The following is a 25,318-nucleotide window of genomic DNA, read 5'->3' on the forward strand; positions in this document are numbered from 1 at the left end:
CCAGGGAGGTACTACCATCCAGGGAGGTACAACCATTCAGGGAGGTACTACCATCCAGGGAGGTACTACCATCCAGGGAGGTACTACCATCCAGGGAGGTACTACCATCCAGGGAGGTACTACCATCCAGGGAGGTACAACCATTCAGGGAGGTACTACCATCCAGGGAGGTACTACCATCCAGTGAGGTACTGCCATCCAGGGAGGTACTACCATCCAGGGAGGTACTACCATCCAGGGAGGTACTACCATCCAGGGAGGTACAACCATCCAGGGAGATACTACCATCCAAGTAGGTACTACCATCCAGGGAGGTACTACCATCCAAGTAGGTACTACTATCCAGGAAGGTAGTGCCATCCAGGGAGGTACTACCATCCAGGGAGGTACTACCATCCAGGGAGGTACTACCATCCAGGGAGGTACTACCATCCAGGGAGGTACTACCATCCAGGAAGGTAGTGCCATCCAGGGAGGTACTGCCATCCAGGGAGGTACTACCATCCAGGGAGGTACTACCATCCAGGGAGGTACAACCATCCAGGGAGATACTACCATCCAAGTAGGTACTACCATCCAGGGAGGTACTACCATCCAGGGAGGTACTACCATCCAGGGAGGTACTACCATCCAGGGAGGTACTACCATCATAAGAACATAAGAACATAAGAACGAAGGAACACTGCAGAAGGCCTACTGGCCCATGCGAGGCAGGTCCAAGTCTCCTACCGGCTTAAGCCAATGCACCCAACCTAGTCAGGTCAGGTCACATTGACTTAAGGGAGGAACACGGCAACCGACCTGGTAGCACAAGCTATCAGGTCTAACTCACACCCACCCACATCCACTCATGTATTTATCCAACCTATTTTTAAAGCTACACAACGTTCTGGCCTCTATAACGGTACTTGGGAGTTTGTTCCACTCATCCACAACTCTATTACCAAACCAGTACTTTCCTATATCCTTCCTGAATCTGAATTTTTCCAACTTAAAACCATTGCTGCGAGTCCTGTCTAGGCTAGATATTTTCAGCACACTATTTACATCCCCTTTATTTATTCCTGTCTTCCATTTATACACCTCAATCATATCCCCCCTAATTCTACGTCTTTCTAGAGAGTGCAGATTCAGGGCCCTTAGTCTATCCTCATAGGGAAGGTTTCTGATACATGGGATCAACTTTGTCATCCTCCTTTGTACATTTTCCAGAGAATTTATATCCATTCTGTAATAAGGTGACCAAAACTGTGCAGCATAATCTAAATGAGGCCTAACCAAGGATGTATAGAGTTGAAGAACAACCTGAGGACTCCTATTATTTATGCTTCTTGATATGAAGCCAAGGATTCTATTAGCTTTATTGCGAACACTTATGCACTGTTGTCTTGGTTTCAGATTACTGCTAACCAGAACTCCTAAATCTTTTTCGCAATCCGTAATATTAAGATCTACATTATTTAGTTTATATGTGGCATGGTTATTGTCCTGTCCAACATTTAGAACTTTGCATTTGTCTATATTAAACTGCATCTGCCACTTCTCCGACCACTGCATCAGTCTATTCAAATCTTCCTGGAGTGCTCGAATGTCCTCGTCAGAATGAATTCGACGGCCTATTTTGGTGTCATCGGCAAACTTGCCGATGTCGCTCTTTATGCCCTCATCTATGTCGTTTATGTAGATTGTGAACAGCAGGGGGCCCAACACTGACCCCTGTGGAACACCGCTCGTGACACTTCCCCACTCTGATTTCTCCCCATTTATGCAAACTCTCTGCTGCCTATTTGTCAACCATGCCTCTATCCAGGAAAAAATTTCTCCTCCTATTCCATGTGCTTTAATTTTCCTCAATAGTCTCTGATGTGGGACCCTGTCAAAAGCCTTACTGAAGTCCATATACACAATATCATATTCATTACCATGATCTACCTCCTCAAATACCTTAGTGAAAAAAGTTAATAAATTCGTAAGGCAGGAACGCCCCTTTGTAAAACCATGCTGAGATTCGTTGATTAATTTATGCTTTTCAAGGTGGCTACGAACTGCCTCGGCAATTATTGATTCCATAAATTTTCCCACTATGGAGGTTAGGCTTATTGGTCTATAGTTCGAAGCTAAGGACCTGTCACCTGTTTTGAAAATAGGCATCACATTTGCCATTTTCCACTTATCTGGCACCATGCCAGTTTGTAGTGATATGTTGAAAAGATTAGCCAAAGGTGTGCTAAGCTCCTCTTTACATTCCTTTAGAACCCTTGCATACAGTTCATCAGGGCCTGGGGATTTGTTAGGTTTTAATTTATCTATTTGCCTAAGGACCATGTCACTTGTGACCCTAATAGTACACAGTTTATTATCGTCCTGTTCTACATAATTTATCATTACTGGAATATCGCTGGTATCCTCCTGTGTAAAAACTGAGAGGAAGTATGTGTTAAAAATTCTACACATTTCCTTATCACTGTCAGTGAGCTGACCCGAGGAACTTTTGAGTGGGCCTATCTTGTCCCTGATCTTACTTCTGTATACCTGAAAGAATCCTTTTGGGTTAGTCTTCGATTCTCTTGCAACTTTAACCTCATAATCTCTTTTTGCTTTTCTAATTCCCTTTTTTATTTCTCTCTTTAACTGAATATATCGATTTCTCAATTGCCCCTCTCCTCTTTTGATTTGCCTATATATGCCTCTCTTTTGACCAATCAGATATTTTAATCTATTGTTCATCCATTTAGGATCATTTTTGTTTGATCTGATTTCCCTATTTGGAACATAATTTGACTGAGCAGCTAGAACTATGCCCTGGAAAGCATCATATCGGCAACCATCACCACCTACCTGACCCTTAGTCAGGTCATTCCAGTTCAGCCCACCTAAGTAATTTTTCAGTCCTATGAAATCAGCCAAGCGAAAGTCAGGGACGGAGACTTGATTGCCATTATTAGGGGAATTCCATGATATATTAAAACTGAGTGATTTGTGATCACTTTCCCCAAGCTCATCATTAACCTCAAGATTATTAATTAGTGTTTCCCTACTGGCAAGAACCAAGTCAAGGAGGTTATTTCCCCTAGTTGGCTCTGTCACAAACTGTTTTAAAAAACAATCCTGGATCGTATCAAGAAAGTCACCTGACTCTAAATTTCCTGTCAAATTGCTCCAGTCAATCTGTCTATAGTTGAAATCTCCCATTAGCACAACATTTTCGTATGTAGATGCCTTACGAATTTCGTCCCATAGAAGTTTACTGCACTCCCTATCAAGATTTGGGGCCCTGTAAATCACACCCAAAATTAGTTTTTCTCGGCCCTCGAGAAGCTGTAACCAAACAGATTCAGTGGCTGACGCTTCTAATTTAATATCTTGTCTAACACAACAATTTAAATTGTCTCTGACATACATCGCTACTCCACCACCTTTCCTGTTGACCCTGTCAGTGTGGAATAATTTATAGCCTTGTATGTGACATTCAGAGGGCATCTCTCTATCTTTCAGATTGAGCCAGGTCTCTGTTATAGCAATAATATCTATGTCTCCTGCACTTGCAATTAATCTTAGCTCATCTATCTTATTTCTTACACTCCTGCTATTAGTATAGTAAACCTTAAGGGAGCTAGTCCCTTGCTGCCCTCTGCTGTCCCCCTTTGTTTGCTGACCTGATCTATTGTCTTTATTTATAACTTCATGCTGAATGCCTTTTATACATTTACTGTTTCCAACCCAAGTGTTGCAACCTGCTTGTTTCCCACACACACCCATACCTCTATCTTCCATCAGTTTAAAATCATAGGCATTTCACCAATGGCCTTCTCAATCGAGTCTGCAAGTGCTACCACCCCAGCCCCAGAGAGATGTACCCCATCCCTTGCATACATATCATGTTTGCCATAAAAGTTGTTCCAGTTGTCAATGAATGGGATTGCAAGTTCCTTGCAGTATCTGTCTAGCCAGCAATTTACACCAATTGCCCTAGACAACCATTCATTTCCTACTCCCCTTCTAGGCAAGATGCTACATATGATTGGGATCCCTCCCTTAGACTTAATGAAATCTATAGCTGACCTGTACTTATCTAGCAGCTCTTCTCTCCTACCCTTCCCAATATCATTTCCACCAGCACTGAGACAGATAATGGGCTTGCTCCCATTACCTGACATGATATTATCCAGCCTGTTGACAATGTCCCCAACACCAGCTCCAGGGAAGCACACTCTGTCTCTCATATTCTTATTCCTATTACAAAAAGCACGGTCAATGTATCTTACCTGAGAGTCACCAACCACAAGAATGTGCTTACCTCCATTAGCAGGGGCAGTAGTACCCTTACCTTCACTGGCCACTGAAGTACATTCATCCTGAAGAACAGAGAAGCGATTTCCTACCTTCAGATCTTCACTCTTAACTTTCCTTACTCTGATGCGCTTTCCATTACTGTGAACCACTCGCCACTTGTAGCAGGTGCTGGGCTGCACCTCACTGCTGGTAGCCGTTGCTGCCTCCCCAACTACAGCCTCCTCACAGCGAGAGACAGACTGCACCTCGCTGCTAGAAGCCTCATTCCCCACAACTCCAGCCACCTCACACTCTCTCCCAGACCCATTGAGGTGGACCTTCAGCCTCCTAATCTCCTCCTGGAGAAGCAAGACCTCCTACTTCAACTCTCCAACCTCAATTTTTAAAACACTGCAGAAGCAAGCCATGCTTTGTAACCGACCACACTAATCCCCAAGGCAGCTCAGGGTCTGTGACCTCACGTGACGACTGACCACTGAGTACTGACGACTGACCACCATCCAGGGAGGTACAACCATCCAAGGAGGTACTACCATCCAGGGCGGTACTACATTCCAGGGAGGTACTACCATCCAGGGAGGTACTACCATCCAGGGAGGTACAACCATCCAGGGAGGTACTACCATCCAGGGAGGTACAACCATCCAGGGAGGTACAACCATCCAGGGAGGTACTACCATCCAGGGAGGTACAACCATCCAGGGAGGTACTACCATCCAGGGAGGTACTACCATCCAGGGAGGTACTGCCATCCAGGGAAGTACTACCATCCAGGGAGGTACTACCATCCAGGGAGGTACTACCATCCAGGGAGGTACTACCATCCAGGGAGGTACAACCATCCAGGGAGGTACTGCCATCCAGGGAGGTACTACCATCCAGGGAGGTACTACCATCCAGGGAGGTACTACCATCCAGTGAGGTACTGCCATAGAGGGAGGTACAACCATCCAGGGAGGTAGTGCCATCCAGGGAGGTACTACCATCCAGGGAGGTACTACCATCCAGGGAGGCACTACCATCCAGGGAGGTACTACCATCCAGGGAGGTACAACCATCCAGGGAGGTACTACCATCCAGGGAGGTACTACCATCCAGGGAGGTACTGCCATCCAGGGAGGTATTACTATCCAGGGAGGTACTACCATCCAGGGAGGTACTACCATCCAGGGAGGTACTACCATCCAGGGAGGTAGTGCCATCCAGGGAGGTACTACCATCCAGGGAGGTACTACCATCCAGGGAGGTACTACCATCCAGGGAGGTACTACCATCCAGGGAGGTACTACCCTCCAGGGAGGTACTACCATCCAGGGAGGTACTACCGTCCAGGGAGGTACTACCATCCAGGGAGGTACAACCATCCAGGGAGGTACTACCATCCAGGGAGGTACAACCATCCAGGGAGGTACTACCATCCAGGGAGATACTACCATCCAGGGAGGTACTACCATCCAGGGAGGTACTACCATCCAGGGAGGTACAACCATCCAGGGAGGTACAACCATCCAGGGAGGTACTACCCTCCAGGGAGGTACTACCATCCAGGGAGGTACTACCATCCAGGGAGGTACTACTATCCAGGGAGGTACTACCATCCAGGGAGGTACTACCATCCAGGGAGGTACAACCATCCAGGGAGGTACTACCATCCAGGGAGGTACAACCATCCAGGGAGGTACTACCATCCAGGGAGGTACTACCATCCAGGGAGGTACTACCATCCAGGGAGGTACAACCATTCAGGGAGGTACTACCATCCAGGGAGGTACTACCATCCAGGGAGGTACTACCATCCAGGGAGGTACTACCATCCAGGGAGGTACTACCATCCAGGGAGGTACAACCATTCAGGGAGGTACTACCATCCAGGGAGGTACTACCATCCAGGGAGGTACTACCATCCAGGGAGGTACAATCATTCAGGGAAGTACTACCATCCAGGGAGGTACTACCATCCAGGGAGGTACTACCATCCAGGGAGGTACAACCATTCAGGGAGGTACTACCATCCAGGGAGGTACAACCATTCAGGGAGGTACTACCATCCAGGGAGGTACTACCATCCAGGGAGGTACCATCCAGGGAGGTACAATCATTCAGGGAGGTACTACCATCCAGGGAGGTACTACCATCCAGGGAGGTACAACCATTCAGGGAGGTACTACCATCCAGGGAGGTACTACCATCCAGGGAGGTACAACCATTCAGGGAGGTACTACCATCCAGGGAGGTACAACCATTCAGGGAGGTACTACCATCCAGGGAGGTACTACCATCCAGGTAGGTACTGTCTCCCTTGTGACCAGGTTCTAGGGGTCACTGCCTCTTGTGACCAGGTTCTAGGGGTCACTGCCCCTTGTGACCAGGTTCTAGGGGTCACTGCCTCTTGTGACCAGGTTCTAGGGGTCACTGCCTCTTGTGACCAGGTTCTGGACCAGGCTTCCTGGGATGGAAGTGTTGAAACCAGTTGTGTACCAGGTACTTGTATGTTAGAGGTATTTCAGGGCAGTACTAGTACACTGAGAGCCGTATATGTCCTGAGCGTGGTGGGCGGGGGTGGTGGGTGGCAGTGGTGGGCGGGGGTGGTGGGTGGTGGTTGTGGGTAGTGGTTGTGGGTGGTGGGCAGTGGTTGTGAGTGGTGGGCGGTGGTTGTGGGTGGTGGGCAGTGGTTGTGGGTGGTGGACGGTGGTGGTTGGCTGTGGTGGGTGGTTGTGGTGGGCAGTGGTTGTGGGTGGTGGACGGTGGTGGGCGGTGGTTGTGGGTGGTGGACGGTGGTGGGTGGTGGTGGTGGGCGGTGGTGGTGGTGGGTGGTGGACGGTGGTGGGTGGCAGTGGTGGGTGGTGGTGGACGGTGCAGGGGGGCAGTGGTGGGTGGTGGCGGTGGGCAGTGGTTGTGGGTGGTGGGCGGTGGTGGTGGGTGTAACCTTACATAAAAGGAAGCATTAGGACTGGTATTAAGACACCTGGTCAGCTGACGTTACACCTGGTGGTGGTAATGTCAGCTGACCTGTCATCTAGGTAACAAGTTAAGACGTGTTGCAGAGGTCAGATATATGATGGGGTGAATAATGAGAACTTTCAGTGTACTCGCCTAGTTGTGGTTGCAGGGGTCGATTCATAGCTCCTGGCCCCATGTGTGAGAGAGAGAGAGAGAGAGAGAGAGAGAGAGAGAGAGAGAGAGAGAGAGAGAGAGAGAGAAACAGACTGTGTGGTCAGTCCCCAGACAGACAGTGGCGTGCATCACGGCTTGTCTGCTGCAGTAATTTAATAGAGCGTTGCTTGTACTCTGTGTGTGTGTGTGTGCACCAACATGGTGCACACACACACACACTAACTAACACACACACACAGCAGGGCCAGAGTCGTGGTCCCTTTACACTTACTGGGTTCTCTCTGTATGTACTCATTCCCACCTTGCTTATCACTCTGGGTACTTGTACTCTCTGCCAAGCTTCCTACTCTTGTAGCAAACTGAAATCACATATGGGAAGTATACCTGCAGTATACCTGCTGGATATCTGCAGTATACCTGCAGTATACCTGCTGGATACCTGCAGTATACCTGCTGGATACCTGCCGTATACCTGCTGGATACCTGCAGTATACCTGCTGGATACCTGCCGTATACCTGCTGGATACCTGCAGTATACCTGATGGAGACCTGATGTATACCTGCTGGATACCTGCAGTATACCTGCTGGATACCTGCTGGATACCTGCAGTATACCTGATGGAGACCTGATGTATACCTGCTGGATACCTGCAGTATACATGATGTATATCTGATGGATACCTGAAGGGCATTTCTGGGGGTCAGTGCCCCTGTGGGACGGTCCATAAGCAGGCCTGGTGGTGGATCAGGATCTGATGGACCAGGTTGTTACTGCTGGTTGCTCATAAACAACTTAGCATCAACAACAACCTGGTTGACCAGGCTAGCACCAGACAAGGCTTTTCCAGGACCACCAGCAGCAACAACCTGGTGGACCAGGCTAGCACCAGACAAGCTGGGTCCAGGACCACCACCAACAATATCCTGGTTGACCATTCTAGCACCCTGATAGTTATATTAAAACCCTTGCAAGTTATATCAAGGTATACCACACAACCACAGCCTGGTTGATCAGACCCTGATCCACCACGAGGCCTGGTTTCAGACTGAGTCATGGGGGCATTGACCCCCCAAAAGCCTCTCCAGGTATACTCTGGCAGGTGGGTGTGGTAGGGAGGTATCTGTCAAGTGTGTGTGTGTGTGTGTGTGTGTGTGTACTCACCTATTTGTGGTTGCAGGGGTCGAGTCACAGCTCCTGGCCCCGCCTCTTCACTGATTACTACTAGGTCCTCTCTCTCCCTGCCCCATGAGCTCTATCATACCTCGCCTTAAAACTGTGTATGGTTCCTGCCTCCACTACGTCACTTTCTAGGCTATTCCACGGCCTGACTACTCTATGACTGAAGAAATACTTCCTAACATCCCTTTGATTCATCTGAGTCTTCAACTTCCAGTTGTGACCTCTTGTGTCTGTGTCACATCTCTGGAACATCCCGTCTTTGTCCACCTTGTCTATTCCGCGCAGTATTTTATATGTCGTTATCATGTCTCCCCTGACCCTCCTGGCCTCCAGTGTCATCAGGCCGATTTCCCTCAACCTTTCTTCATAGGACAATCCCCGTAGCTCTGGGACTAGTCTTGTTGCAAACCTTTGCACTTTCTCTAATTTCTTGACGTGCTTGACTAGGTGTGGATTCCAAACTGGTGCTGCATACTCCAGTATGGGCCTGACGTAAATGGTATACAGAGTCTTGAACGAATCCTTACTGAGGTATCGGAACGCTATCCGTAGGTTTGCCAGGCGCCCGTATGCTGCAGCAGTTATCTGATTGATGTGCGCCTCAGGAGATATGCTCGGTGTTATACTCACCCCCAGATCTTTTTCCTTGAGTGAGGTTTGCAGTCTTTGGCCATCTAAACTATATTGTGTCTGCGGTCTTCGTTGCCCTTCCCCAATCTTCATGACTTTGCATTTGGCAGGGTTAAATTCAAGGAGCCAGTTGCTGGACCAGGCTTGTAGCCTGTCCAGGTCTCTTTGTAGTCCTGCCTGATCCTCATCCGATTGTGTGTGTGTGTGTGTGTGTGTGTGTGTGTGTGTGTGTGTGTGTGTTTGTGTACTCACCTAGTTGAGGTTGCGGGAGTTGAGTCCGAGCTCCTGGCCCCGCCTCTTCACTGATCGCTACTAGGTCACTCTCCCTGAGCCGTGAGCTTTATCATACCTCTGCTTAAAGCTATGTATGGATCCTGCCTCCACTACATCGCTTCCCAAACTATTCCACTTACTGACTACTCTGTGGCTGAAGAAATACTTCCTAACATCCCTGTGATTCATCTGTGTCTTCAACTTCCAACTGTGTCCCCTTGTTACTGTGTCCAGTCTCTGGAACATCCTGTCTTTGTCCACCTTGTCAATTCCTCTCAGTATTTTGTATGTCGTTATCATGTCCCCCCTATCTCTCCTGTCCTCCAGTGTCGTCAGGTTGATTTCCCTTAACCTCTCCTCGTAGGACATACCTCTTAGCTCTGGGACTAGTCTTGTTGCAAACCTTTGCACTTTCTCTAGTTTCTTCACGTGCTTGGCTAGGTGTGGGTTCCAAACTGGTGCTGCATACTCCAATATGGGCCTAGTGTGTGTGTGTGTGTGTGTGTGTGTGTGTGTGTGTGTGTGTGTGTGTGTGTGTGTGTGTGTGTGTGTGTGTGTGCATGTGTGTGTGTGTGTGTGTGTGTGTGTGTGTGTGTGTGTGTGTATGTGTATGTGTGTGTGCATGTGTGTGTGTGTGTGTGTGTGCGTGTGTGTGTGCGTGTGCGTGTTTGCATGTGTGTGTGTTTATAAGATTTTTGACATGCCCATTTCCAAAATCCTTTAATGGTGTATTTGTTGAGCGTAGGACTGGTGTCATTCGTGGCGTTGACGAGCGATGTTGACCAGAGCCCAGGTGGTGAAGTTGAAGTCACACTTCGTCCACCTGCCCCAGGTGGTGCCTGGGGTCTACCACCTTTACCTCAGGGCCGCAGCAACAGCCGCTATTCTTCCAGCATGGTCCCCCCAGGTAGCTGTACTAATACTTGTAGCCTCTACAGTATCTACGCTGAACGACACTGTGTGTTGTTCATACCTTCGAACATTTCGAATACTTTATTGTGGAATCATTTCACCAGCCATTGGTGTCTTCAGTCCAGTACAGAGAAAAACTGTGGACGCTGAGGAGGAGTTTGAGGTAATGAGTCCCTCAGCCTGGAGTCCATGTGTACTTTTCTCAAGATTGATGGACTGAACTCATCGACTCCAGGTTCAGGGACTGTTTACCTCAAACTCCTCCTCATCTTCCATCATTCTTCTCTGTGCTGGACTGAAGAAGTCACTGGCTGGTGAAGACATTTCCTCAATAGATTCCCAGATGTTTCACAAATGTCTCGTCCTTTAACTTGTCGGTTTTCCAATTAACATCACTGCTGGTGCTGTTGCCTCTACTGTTGCAGTTCCTGCTGCTACTGTTGCCTCTACTGTTGCAGTTTCTGCTGCTACTGTTGCCTCTACTGTTGCAGTTCCTGCTGCTACTGTTGCCTCTACTGTTGCAGTTTCTGCTGCTACTGTTACTGCTACTGTTGCTCCTTCTTCCTAATACTTGATAAAAGACTCAAACTACATTTAAACTCTGATGTTTAATTTAGTTATAAGAATGTTGGTCTAATTTAACTTAATCTGAGGATAGACTTGTTTAGAGGGATGAATTTCTGTATGTACACTGTACACCCAGATGTGTGTGTCTGTATATACACTGAGAGATGTACATGTCTGTGTATATACACTGACAGATGTACATGTCTGTGTATATACACTGAGAGATGTACATGTCTGTATATACACTGAGAGATGTACATGTCTGTGTATATACACTGAGAGATGTACATGTCTGTGTATATACACTGAGAGATGTACATGTCTGTGTATATACACTGAGAGATGTACATGTCTGTGTATATACACTGAGAGATGTACATGTCTGTGTATATACACTGAGAGATGTACATGTCTGTGTATATACACTGAGAGATGTACATGTCTGTGTATATACACTGAGAGATGTACATGTCTGTGTATATACACTGAGAGATGTACATGTCTGTGTATATACACTGAGAGATGTACATGTCTGTGTATATACACTGAGAGATGTACATGTCTGTGTATATACACTGACTGATGTACATGTCTGTGTATATACACTGACTGATGTACATGTCTGTGTATATACACTGACTGATGTACATCTCTGTGTATATACACTGATGTACATGTCTGTGTATATACACTGACTGATGTACATGTCTGTGTATATACACTGACTGATGTACATGTCTGTGTATATACACTGACTGATGTACATGTCTGTGTATATACACTGACTGATGTACATCTCTGTGTATATACACTGATGTACATGTCTGTGTATATACACTGACAAATGTACATGTCTGTATATATACACTGACAGATGTACATGTCTGTGTATATACACTGACAGATGTTCATCATACATACACTATTATGGTTGCTCTGATTTCTCTCTTAGGGATTAACATAGTCATCATTTACGTGACTTCCTGTAGTTGATACACCATAAAGCTAACACTTTGATCGCTCGTTTCCACTAGCAACTACATTAGCATCATTAGAGTCCTTGTAGAGGATCGCTCAAGAGCTCAAGAATAGCGATTGTTGTGGTAGATTAGACTGTGTGGTGGTTGCATAGCATCGTTTGAAGTTATTGATTTAGTTATTGAATTTTAAGATGTTTTTGTGTGTAATAATGGAGTGAGATGCAGATACATTGGCAGAGAGAGGTTTAAAGAGCACCAGATGAGCCTGGCCCCTGACTGGGCTCTAGCAGTACACTTGAAACTCATCAAAGGTAAACAAGGAGAAAGCCACCCTCAGGCAGGGTTGTGAGGGGTAGGTGAACCCTTGAAGCTGGTCACAGGTATGTTAGAAGCATCAAACTAACGTAATCTACAATTTTTTCAAAGCTGAGGAACGAATTACATCACATCATCGTTATCAAGGCTGAGGGACTGATTACCTCATCTCCCACCTTCTGAATTTAATCTCTGTATTTAACTGATAAAGCCACTGATTGGAGAAAGTTGCTTAAATTACAAACACACAGATATTGACCAGTTTTTAAAGTCCTCGGAGATATAAACTAAGAGATTCCTAATTTCCTTCAAGAAACAACTTCTTACAGTACATCGAAGTTAATACAGAGTCTCTTCCTACTTACAAACCTATTCCTAAGTAGGGAGACTTATGAACAGGTTCGTAAATAGGGAGACAAACTTACGAACAAGTTTGTAAGTTTTGCTCCCTACTTACGAACAAGTTGGTAAGTACTTGTTCGTAAGTCTCGCTCCCTACTTACGAACAAGTTCGTAAGTACTGTTCGTAAGTACTTGTTCGTAAGTCCTCACTCCTTACTTACGAACACGTTCATAAGTACTTGTTCGTAAGTCTTGCTCCCTACTTACGAACACGTTCATAAGTACTTGTTCGTAAGTCTTGCTCCCTACTTACGTATCATGTGGGGTTCGAACACGTGGATAGGGTAAAGAAATACTCACGTAGGCTGGTAGTACGTATAATTATAACGGTAAGTATTGGTAGGCGCCAAACAGCCGGTGACCTGCCTCCTTGCTCTCTCTCGTAAGACTGACTAACTCACAGTGCCCATATGTGAGGGGGTGTTTGAAATCCTGCTATGGTCAGCAGCAATATGAATACAGTCAGTGATTCACGCAGAGACGGTTGGTAGTGAGTCATCTACTGGTACACTGGTTACTGGTAACTGGTTACTGCTACTGAGAGCTCGGCGACGCTAACGTATGTCGTCCCGACATACAACTAATACAAACTAGAGATGGCAGGTGTACGGCTTGGGCTGATTCTATACAATGTCAAAGTACACAACAATTGAACATTATAACATACATAAGTAGAACATTGGAATGGAAGCTTACGTAACTGAAACTGTAATGCAATACAAGGTATAATATAACACAACTCATCGAATGAAACTCAACGAATGAAACTCATCGAATGAAACTCAACGAAAACTCATCGAATGAAACTCAACGTTGAGATTACACAATAGAAGTGATAAAAAAAAAATTTTTGATCGATCGATCTGTATTCATGTGATCTACGGATTCTGAGGAAGGAATATATACAAAGAAAGAAGTGTTTAACAGAAAGGCAGATTCGGTGCACTCAAATCTAGACTGTTAACTCTCAGAATTCGGAGAGAACGTGAACACAAAAAAAAAAAATTCTTGAATACTGATAAGTTGATACTGTAATTATTCATCTATACAGGTTATTTACATTTAACCCCAACTCTGCTAGGGTAAGATTGACATATGCAGAATGGGTGTCATCTCTGGGAGGATCAAACTCTGTAGCATAGGCTAACTCATGCTGTATTTGAGGCAAATCTGAATTGGTAGTCACAAATGATACTTGAGGATTTCTCAATACCTGTCGTGTACGTAGGGAATAATGACATTCAGGTTGATCGTCTGACTGAGTATCAGAGGAAGAGAGTACAGGATCAGGAGGATTGTCAGAGTCTGTCACATTAGTCTGGGTTGGAACATCATTATCATCACATACTAACTTCATATGATCTAAATGCGATTCTTTATACTGACCAGTACTAATTTCTCTAACCTTATACTTATTACCAGTGATATGTTCAACTACTCGATAAGGACCAACAAACTTTTGATCAAGCTTTGGCATTGCAGACGTTTTGTTAAAGTTAGTCAGCATAACTCTTGAACCTACTTTGATTTTGGATTTTATCATGTGGGGTTCGAACACGTGGATAGGGTAAAGAAATACTCACGTAGGCTGGTAGTACGTATAATTATAATGGTAAGTATTGGTAGGCGCCAAACAGCCGGTGACCTGCCTTACTTACGAACACGTTCATAAGTACTTGTTCGTAAGTCTTGCTCCCTACTTACGAACACGTTCATAAGTACTTGTTCATAAGTCTTGCTCCCTACTTACGAACACATTCATAAGTACTTGTTCGTAAGTCTTGCTCCCTACTTACGAACAAGTTCGTAAGTACTTGTTCGTAAGTCTCGCTCCCTACTTACAAACACGTTCATAAGTACTTGTTCGTAAGTCTTGCTCCCTACCTACGAACACGTTGGTAAGTAGAGAGAGAGAGTGTATTACAAACAAGTGGACTTACGGTCAAGTCCACTTGTCCACAAGTCCAACATAGCTACATGTACAGTATACGTAAACACAGGGTAAACTACTCTACAGTAGTAAACTAAATATCTCTTATAAATTTAGTAAAGTTTATAATGTTTATGATAAAGTTTGTAAATAATATAAATTTAATAAAACGGGTGTTCTTATTATCGAAAGTTCACAATACAAAAGTTCATATTTACGTTAGAGTGTCAGCTACAAACACCAACAGTCTGATCTGTCAAATTTTGGTGCCTATGTTGTAAACTCCAAGGAATATTAGGCTGGGAGGCCTAGTCTGAGGCCAGGTCATGGTTTGAACTGGGAGGCCTAGTCTGAAACATTGTCATGGTTTGAACTGGGAGGCCTAGTCTGAGGCCAGGTCATGGCATACCTGAAGGATACCACGGCCTGAAAACTTGCAGGTCAGTGCCCCTGTAGCCCAATCACACACCATGCCTCCTGGTGTAACCTGATCAACCAGGCTGTTACCACTGGCCACATGCGATCCAACCTGCCAACCACAGCCCGGCTGATCAGCAACTAACTTAAGGAACTTAAGTTCCTCCTTAAAGACAGTCAGAGGTCTGTTGGTAATTCCTTTGAAATTAACCAAGATAGAATCAGGGTAAGTGTGTTGATATTGCTTCCAATTTTTTATGTAATTTTTCCACGTAATGTTTTCTGAATATTATATTGACTTGTTTTTTCAAAATGAATATATATATATATATATATTTTTTTTTTTTTAATTTTTGTACTCTTGGTGTATTTTTTTAATTGGAGATATTGTATGTACTCCATTGGTAGTGTTAATGCTTGTCACTTGGCTCACATGTACTCTTTGATAGGTCATGTGTTTAGAATGAGCACTTAAGCACCTGATGATGGTACACCACGAACAAAACCCCATTTAAGATCTCTCTGACGGGTCCAGTATTTGTGAAGTGTTCCAGTCATGGCACTGTGTTTGTCTAATTCGTCATTAACTTCGCTGGTAAAGGAGAAAGCTGAAGTATCGCTACCAGAAGAAGCCTTCAGTGTTTGGGTCTCTCCCAGATTATTATTAGATTGACTCTATAATCGTTCACAACAGACCCAAAATTTTTGATGACCCAATTTGGAAATTAAACTTTACATATATAGTTTCCCTTTCTTATTATGGTAAAAAATTATATAATTCCAGCTATGATATTGTGGCTTGTTCATCACTAAGATGACTTGTTGATGATTCAGGATGGACCAGAAGGTTCAGAATTTCATCTGAACATTGTGGGACTGTTGTGAATGTTATATGTAATGGTGGAAGGTTGTTTAGGTGACAGGAGTGAACACAGAGACACGTGTACCAGAACAAGACTTGACCAGGATGATGTACGTGTGTTTGACATCCATCTTAAGTGTCATTCACTCATTAGCTGTTTTGTCAGATGTGTATATGCACTTCAAATGACCCTCTGGACTGTAACATCTATACTTCCCACCTTCAAGATTGTAACATCCTCACTCATCCTTCAGAGTACAGACACTGTACTTCCCACCTCCAGGACTGATACATCCTCACCCATCCTTCAGAGTGCAGGCACTTTACTTCCCACCTCCAGGACTATAACATCCCCGCCCATCCTTCAGAGTGCAGGCACTTTACTTCCCACCTCCAGGACTGTAACATCCCCGCCCATCCTTCAAGAGTGCAGGCACTGTACTTCCCACCTCCAGGACTGTAACATCCCCGCCCATCCTTCAAGAGTGCAGGCACTGTACTTCCCACCTCCAGGACTGTAACACCCCCGCCCATCCTTCAAGAGTGCAGGCACTGTACTTCCCACCTCCAGGACTGTAACATCCCCGCCCATCCTTCAAGAGTGCAGGCACTGTACTTCCCACCTCCAGGACTGTAACACCCCCGCCCATCCTTCAAGAGTACAGACACTGTACTTCCCACCTCCAGGACTGTAACATCCCCGCCCATCCTTCAAGAGTACAGACACTGTACTTCCCACCTCCAGGACTGTAACATCCCCGCCCATCCTTCAAGAGTACAGACACTGTACTTCCCACCTCCAGGACTGTAACATCCTTGTTAAGTGAAACCTTTTGGACAAACTGAAATTAGTACCAATAGTCTTGTTGTGTTACACATACATATTTCTAAACTGTATTTATTACCATAGCAAAGTGCACAGATCTGCGGTAATGCTTCAGTATAAAGGACATATATAGGGTTGTCTTCTCTGAGTATCTTTCAAAGGAGTGTGATGGTAAACAAAGGTAGAAGGCAGCACCTTTGATATACCTTTGATGAGTTCCGAGAGTTTTTCTACTCCCAGAGCCCGGCCTTGGACCAGGCTCGTGTGGTGCTTGCGACGAGTGGTAATAAAGACTCTGGCAACTGAGGTTTCTTTTAATACAAGGTTTCACCAAAGGCCAACCTTTATCAAGTACACTGGGAGGCAGTGTACTTGTTCATTGCTATGTACAGGTGGTCCTTGAATTATAATTGGGGTTACTTTTCAACGAACCCATCGTAAGTTGAACATTTTTTAAGTCAAATATGAATATGCTAAATAAATAAGTAAATAATGATTGTTACCAAATAAGTCAATAAAGAAATAATTTATGTAACTAAATACAACCTCTCCTCACTTAGCGACATACTCGTTTACTGACGCCTCACACTTACGACGGGCTCTCTAAATAATGTATGGTAGAGCTGATTTCCTCTATTCTGTTTATTAAAATATACAGTACACTACTGTATACACACTTAAAACTATACCAGAAATGTTATTAATGGTACAAAGGTGACATTAAAACAATATCAAAGATGGTTGACACAAACTCACTACCATAATACAGTGGACCCCCGGTTAACAATATTTTTTCACTCCAGTAGTATGTTCAGGTGCCAGTACTGACCGAATTTGTTCCCATAAGGAATATTGTGAAGTAGATTAGTCCATTTCAGACCCCCAAACATACACGTACAAACGCACTTACATAAATACACTTACATAATTGGTCGCATTCGGAGGTGATCGTTATGCGGGGGTCCACTGTAGTATGTTCCTCACTTAGTGACGAATTTGTTTACTGACGTAGTCTTAGGAATGGAACTCCGTCGTTAAACGAGGAGAGGCCGTACCAGTATTGAAAAGTAAGTAAATGAATACAAGTTATGGACTTGCTGCCTTCATGTTGGGTAGTTATCTTAAGTTTCATCTCCAGAGTAACTACTTCCGCACCATTGTAAAGCTGAAATATCGTAGGACAAGAACCACCTGTATTTAACCCGTAAACGGTCCAAACGTATATATACATTTTTTCAACATTTGAAAGTATGTAAAAAAGTAGATCTTCTTGTTTTTTTACATTTGAAAATGTGTAAAAAAACTTTGATCTACTTGTTTTTTTGTTATATTTGAAAATATGTAAAAAAAACGTAGATCTACTTTTGTAGCGCAACACATGGGCAACAGGGCAACAGCCTGGTTGATCACATGGGCAACAGCCTGGTTGATCAGGCGCTGATCCACCAGGAGGCCTGGTCACAGACCGGGCCGCGGGGGCGTTGACCCCCGAAACTCTCTCCAGGTAAACTCCAGGTAGATCTACTTGGACCGTTTACGGGTTAAATGTAAAATTTACCCAGTGGCTTCCATTGTTGTCTGACAACATGCTGGAGCGAGAGATATGGAAGTGCAAAATAAACACAGTGAAAAGCAGGGGTGCGGTGGTCACAATAAGGGAACACTGTATCAACATTCATGGCCCCGGATTATTTAATATCTTACCAGAAGATATCAGAAACAATGCTGGAATTAGTGTAGAAGTCTTCAAGAAGAAACTGGACAAGTATCTTCACCAGGTGCCAGATCAACCAGACTGTGACAGATATATGGGGCAGTGGGCCACCAGCAGCAACAGCTTTGTTGACCAGACAAGCACCAGACGAGCCTGGTCCATGACTGGTCCCCCGGGAGTAGTAAAACTCATCAAAGGTATATCAAAGAGAAGCTCAGTAATAGAGGTCTGCTGTGTTGAGGTTCGTTATATTGAAGATGTACTGTAGGTCTAGGGTTATATAGGAGTAACGGAAGGGATGGTACTCTGGCTTGACGGGGGGGCTAAGGTACTTGTTTCAATAGTAACATTGTCATTATTCATTTTAATTTTGGGGCTGATTTGGAATTTTTGGGGGGCTAGCCCCTTTGCCCCCTCCCTTCCTGCTGCCCCTGACTGTGGTAGGTACAGTAAGCATGGGTCTGTGGTGGAAACACTGGGTAACTGCCACCCACACTAGTGGGACGCAGACACTACCCACACTAGAACACAGTCACCTCCCACACTAGGGCACAATGGTACTTGTTACACCTACCATCTTATTCTTCATTTATCTTCCTCAGATACTTATGGGTTTGCACAAGATAACTCACCAGCAAGCACTCGTCAAAGAGCTCCATTGCCAGGCCCTAATGATCTTATATTTGGAGAAGGTATTTGTTTTGCTTTTTAGATACAAACAAAACTAACCGAGAATGTTTAAACTTTGTTCAAGTGTTTTATTGTTAGATAAACTCATCTCTGGTAGAGATTAAGCTCATTTCTGGTGAAGATTATTAAGCTCATCTCTGGTAAAGATTTTCTTAACTTATTTCTGGTAATTATTAAGCTCATTTCTACTGAAGATTATCAAGGTCATTAAATATTATTAAGCTCATTTCTGATAATTATTAACTTATTTCTATTAAAAATTATTAAGCTCATTTCTGATAATTATTAACTTATTTCTATTAAAAATTATTAAGCTCATTTCTGATAATTATTAACTTATTTCTATTAAAAATTATTAAGCTCATTTCTGATAAAGATTATTAAGCTAATTAAAGATTATTAAGCTCATTTCTGATGAAGATTATTAAGCTAATTAAAATTATTAAGCTCATTTCTGATAAAGATTATTAAGCTCATGGCTGATAAAGATTACTAAGATCATCTCTCTGAAGACAGCATGAAATACAACTGAAAACATACAAACGTGTGGAATTAGCCACCACATAGAGAGGCCTTCACAGCACTGCATATCCCAGTATATTTTGCACACTTTTGGCTGCATTTGCAAAAAAAAAAAAAAAAAAAATCACGCAGATTTATAAGAGAGCTGACTGTGTATATATATGTATACAGTGGTACCTCAAGTTACGAACTTAATTCATTCCAGAAGGCTGTTCCAGTGCCGTTATCGAATGTAATTTGTTCCCAGCATGAATAATGTAAATTAGATTAGTCCATTTCAGACCCCCAAAAATACACTTACAAAAGCACTTACAAAAATACACTTACAAAAGCACTTACAAAAATACACTTACAAAAGCACTTAAAAAAATAATTGTTCGAGTTGGGAGCTGTATGAAACTCGAGGTGCCACTGTACTTTTCACTTATGTAAATTACATTTTAAGAGTACTAAACCCATGGGGATGTTTAAAATAATGCTATAGATTGGTGAAATTTAAAAAAAAAGGGGGACTTTTCATTTGGCCAAACTACACGACTTTGAAGTTCCGACGTACAGTGGACCCCCGCATAACGATTACCTCCGAATGCGACCAATTATGTAAGTGTATTTATGTAAGTGCGTTTGTACGTGTATGTTTGGGGGTCTGAAATGGACTAATCTACTTCACAATATTCCTTATGGGAACAAATTCGGTCAGTACTGGCACCTGAACATACTTCTGGAGTGAAAAAATATCGTTAACCGGGGGTCCACTGTATTAGAAATAATAACATATTAGAAATTCTAACACAGTTCTAATAGTATATTAGAAGTTCTAAGATATGCACTTCTGGTAGTTTTATGCAGTATTAATCTGCATGAAGTTTTATTTTGTCTTGCTGTATATATGCATGTCTGCAACATAACCACGGTGCAATATCCTTTCAACATTATGCATGGGAGGGATATGTTGCAGTGTTTGAACTGTAGTGTTGGTGTGCCTCTGACAAGACAGTGATGGAGTGAGTAATGGTGCAAGTGTTTCTTCTTTTTCGGGACACCTGCCTTTGTGGGAAATGGCTGACATGATAAAAAAAAATTATATATACAAAAAATAGGCACTTGAGTGCACGTTGAGAGCCCATGGTTATGCAGAGCATTTTGGGCAAGCTTAAGCCTATCTTAAGCCTACAAGAGCATATTATACACAGTTATTAGAAACTTCAATCATCATGTGATTTCTCGTATCGACAGAGTGGGAAATCAAGAAAGTTCTTGGAATTTCACCATTTTGTCACTGGTTATTTTGCATACAGCCTCTCCTCACTTAATGACGGAGTTGCGCTCCTAAGACCACGTCGGTAAACAAATTCGTCACTAAGTGAGGAACATACTATAATGGTAGTGAGTTTGTGTCAACCATCTTTGATATTGTTTTAATGTCGCCTTTGTACCATTAATAACATTTCTGGTATATTTTTCAATGTTTATACAGTAGTGTACTGTATATTGTAATAAACAGAATAGAGAAAATCAGCTCTAATATATATTAGGTATAAATACTGGTCAGAGAGACTGTCGTAAGTCCAAGTCGTCAGTAAACAAGTACGTCGCCTCATATCCAAAGAATGGATTTGAGGTGCACAATAAACTAGCCATTACCATCCACATGATGGATATGAGGTACACAATAAACTAGCCACTACCATCCACAGGATGGATATGAGGTACACAATAAACTAGCCACTACCATCCACATGATGGATATGAGGTACACAATAAACTAGCCACTACCATCCACAGGATGGATATGAGGTACACAATAAACTAGCCACTACCATCCACAGGATGGATATGAGGTACACAATAAACTAGCCACTACCATCCACAGGATGGATATGAGGTACACAATAAACTAGCCACTACCGTACACAGGATGGATATGAGGTACACAATAAACTAGCCACTACCGTACACAGGATGGATATGAGGTACACAATAAACTAGCCACTTGGTGGCAAAATTGTTAATCTTCCTTCCGTTTAAAGGACACTTATTGTGAATGGATTTCAGGATTAATGGAGCCTCCATTATCAGTGACCCACTTCAATTTAAAGAATCAAGGAATGGGTGGGGTTTGAAACCATGGGGAGTCGTAAAACTCCAGGAAATTGGTTCAAACCCCACCCATTCCCTGGTTTGTTTACAGTCGTGTTATTACAATTTCATGAGTCGGTGTTATTGACGATAATATCTTGGATAACTTAAAAAGTAAGTTAGACAAATTCTTAGAGGTCAGGCATCAGTAAAGCAGGTTGATAAGAGATGAGGGCCAAGAGATACTACTCAACCCCTGAAAGCACAAGCATGTACACATCTGCACCATGTTGTATTAAGGGAAATAATTCTCCGAGTAGTTTTAAAAATTCCACATACAAACGATCAGGAACAAGGGAAAGGCTTCCCCATTACCATACCAAACTTCTTTATATAAAACTCGTCATTAAATTCAAACTTCGCCTCTATAATGCAGAGTTTAATGAGTTTGATGATTGAGATAAGTTATAATTGGTTATTTCTTAAGAGGAGACGACTTCAACATGTCATCAACAAGACGTCTTGTTCATAATGATGTGACATCAACAGGACGTCTTGTTCATAATGATGTGACATCAACAGGACGTCTTGTTCATAATGATGTGACATCAACAGGACGTCTTGTTCATAATGATGTGACATCAACAGGACGTCTTGTTCATAATGATGTGACATCAACAGGACGTCTTGTCCATAATGATGTGACATCAACAGGACGTCTTGTTCATAATGATGTGACATCAACAGGACGTCTTGTTCATAATGATGTGACATCAACAGGACGTCTTGTTCATAATGATGTGACATCAACAGGACGTCTTGTTCATAATGATGTGACATCAACAGGACGTCTTGTTCATAATGATGTGACATCAACAGGACGTCTTGTTCATAATGATGTGACATCAACAGGACGTCTTGTTCATAATGATGTGACATCAACAGGACGTCTTGTTCATAATGATGTGACATCAACAGGACGTCTTGTTCATAATGATGTGACATCAACAGGACGTCTTGTTCATAATGATGTGACATCAACAGGACGTCTTGTTCATAATGATGTGACATCAACAGTTAATTACATTAATTGCACTAATATATGTGTGGTATAGTCAGCTCTCTTATAAAGCTGTGTATAAATGATGTGTAGAAGACACATGTTATCCTGGTGTCTTGACTTAGACACATGCTATCCTGGGTGTCTTGACTTAGACACATGCTATCCTGGGTGTCTTGACTTAGACACATGCTATCCTGGTGTCTTGACTTAGACGCATGCTATCCTGGGTGTCTTGACTTAGACACATGCTATCCTGGGTGTCTTGACTTAGACACATGCTATCCTGGGTGTCTTGACTTAGACACATGCTATCCTGGGTGTCTTGACTTAGACACATGCTATCCTGGTGTCTTGACTTAGACACATGCTATCCTGGTGTCTTGAATTAGACACATGCTATCCTGGTGTCTTGAATTAGACACATGCTATCCTGGGTGTCTTAATTAGACACATGCTATCCTGGGTGTCTTATTTAGACACATGCTATCCTGGGTGTCTTAATTAGACACATGCTATCCTGGGTGTCTTAATTAGACACATGCTATCCTGGGTGTCTTAATTAGACACATGCTATCCTGGGTGTCTTAATTAGACACATGCTATCCTGGTGTCTTGAATTAGACACATGCTATCCTGGGTGTCTTAATTAGACACATGCTATCCTGGGTGTCTTAATTAGACACATGCTATCCTGGTGTCTTGAATTAGACACATGCTATCCTGGGTGTCTTGAATTAGACACATGCTATCCTGGGTGTCTTAATTAGACACATGCTATCCTGGGTGTCTTAATTAGACACATGCTATCCTGGGTGTCTTAATTAGACACATGCTATCCTGGGTGTCTTAATTAGACACATGCTATCCTGGTGTCTTGAATTAGACACATGCTATCCTGGGTGTCTTAATTAGACACATGCTATCCTGGGTGTCTTAATTAGACACATGCTATCCTGGGTGTCTTAATTAGACACATGCTATCCTGGGTGTCTTAATTAGACACATGCTATCCTGGGTGTCTTAATTAGACACATGCTATCCTGGTGTCTTGAATTAGACACATGCTATCCTGGGTGTCTTAATTAGACACATGCTATCCTGGGTGTCTTAATTAGACACATGCTATCCTGGGTGTCTTAATTAGACACATGCTATCCTGGGTGTCTTAATTAGACACATGCTATCCTGGTGTCTTGAATTAGACACATGCTATCCTGGGTGTCTTAATTAGACACATGCTATCCTGGGTGTCTTGACTTAGACACATGCTATCCTGGGTGTCTTGACTTAGACACATGCTATCCTGGTGTCTTGAATTAGACACATGCTATCCTGGTGTCTTGAATTAGACACATGCTATCCTGGGTGTCTTAATTAGACACATGCTATCCTGGTGTCTTGAATTAGACACATGCTATCCTGGGTGTCTTAATTAGACACATGCTATCCTGGGTGTCTTAATTAGACACATGCTATCCTGGTGTCTTGAATTAGACACATGCTATCCTGGGTGTCTTGAATTAGACACATGCTATCCTGGGTGTCTTAATTAGACACATGCTATCCTGGGTGTCTTAATTAGACACATGCTATCCTGGGTGTCTTATTTAGACATATGCAACATCTGGGTGTCTTGAATTAGACACATGCTATCCTGGGTGTCTTAATTAGACACGTGCTATCCTGGGTGTCTTAATTAGACACATGTTATCCTGGGTGTCTTAATTAGACACATGCTATCCTGGGTGTCTTGACTTAGACACATGCTATCCTGGGTGTCTTGTATTAGACACATGCTATCCTGGGTGTCTTGAATTAGACACATGCTATCCTGGGTGTCTTGAATTAGACACATGCTATCCTGGTGTCTTGACTTAGACACATGCTATCCTGGGTGTCTTGAATTAGACACATGCTATCCTGGGTGTCTTGAATTAGACACATGCTATCCTGGGTGTCTTAATTAGACACATGCTATCCTGGGTGTCTTAATTAGACACATGCTATCCTGGTGTCTTGAATTAGACACATGCTATCCTGGGTGTCTTAATTAGACACATGCTATCCTGGGTGTCTTAATTAGACACATGCTATCCTGGGTGTCTTAATTAGACACATGCTATCCTGGGTGTCTTAATTAGACACATGCTATCCTGGGTGTCTTAATTAGACACATGCTATCCTGGGTGTCTTAATTAGACACATGCTATCCTGGGTGTCTTAATTAGACACATGCTATCCTGGGTGTCTTAATTAGACATATGCAACATCTGGGTGTCTTGAATTAGACACATGTACAACACCTGGGTATCTTGACTTAGACACATGTACAACACCTGGGTATCTTAGACACATGTACAACATCTGGGTATCTTAGACACCTGTCTAACATCTGGGTATCTTAGACACCTGTCTAACATCTGGGTATCTTAGACACCTGTCTAACATCTGGGTATCTTAGACACCTGTCTAACATCTGGGTATCTTAGACACCTGTCTAACATCTGGGTATCTTAGACACATGTACAACACCTGGGTATGTTAGACAC

The 25,318-nt window shown here is 43.4% G+C and overlaps 1 protein-coding gene across 1 annotated transcript in view; it reads left to right on the forward strand.

Annotated features, from left to right (window-relative positions):
- Positions 1 to 25,318, forward strand: part of LOC128700979 (mucin-5AC) — a 121,591-nt gene that overhangs the window by 17,161 nt on the left and 79,112 nt on the right. Inside the window, exons 3-4 of the mRNA XM_070080271.1 lie at positions 10,236 to 10,397; positions 19,018 to 19,107. Of these exons, the coding sequence (XP_069936372.1) occupies positions 10,236 to 10,397; positions 19,018 to 19,107 (252 nt within the window). The remainder of the gene's footprint in view (positions 1 to 10,235; positions 10,398 to 19,017; positions 19,108 to 25,318) is intronic.

The sequence above is a fragment of the Cherax quadricarinatus genome, unplaced genomic scaffold (genome assembly GCF_038502225.1).
Source record: "Cherax quadricarinatus isolate ZL_2023a unplaced genomic scaffold, ASM3850222v1 Contig268, whole genome shotgun sequence".
Taxonomy (NCBI): domain Eukaryota; kingdom Metazoa; phylum Arthropoda; class Malacostraca; order Decapoda; family Parastacidae; genus Cherax; species Cherax quadricarinatus.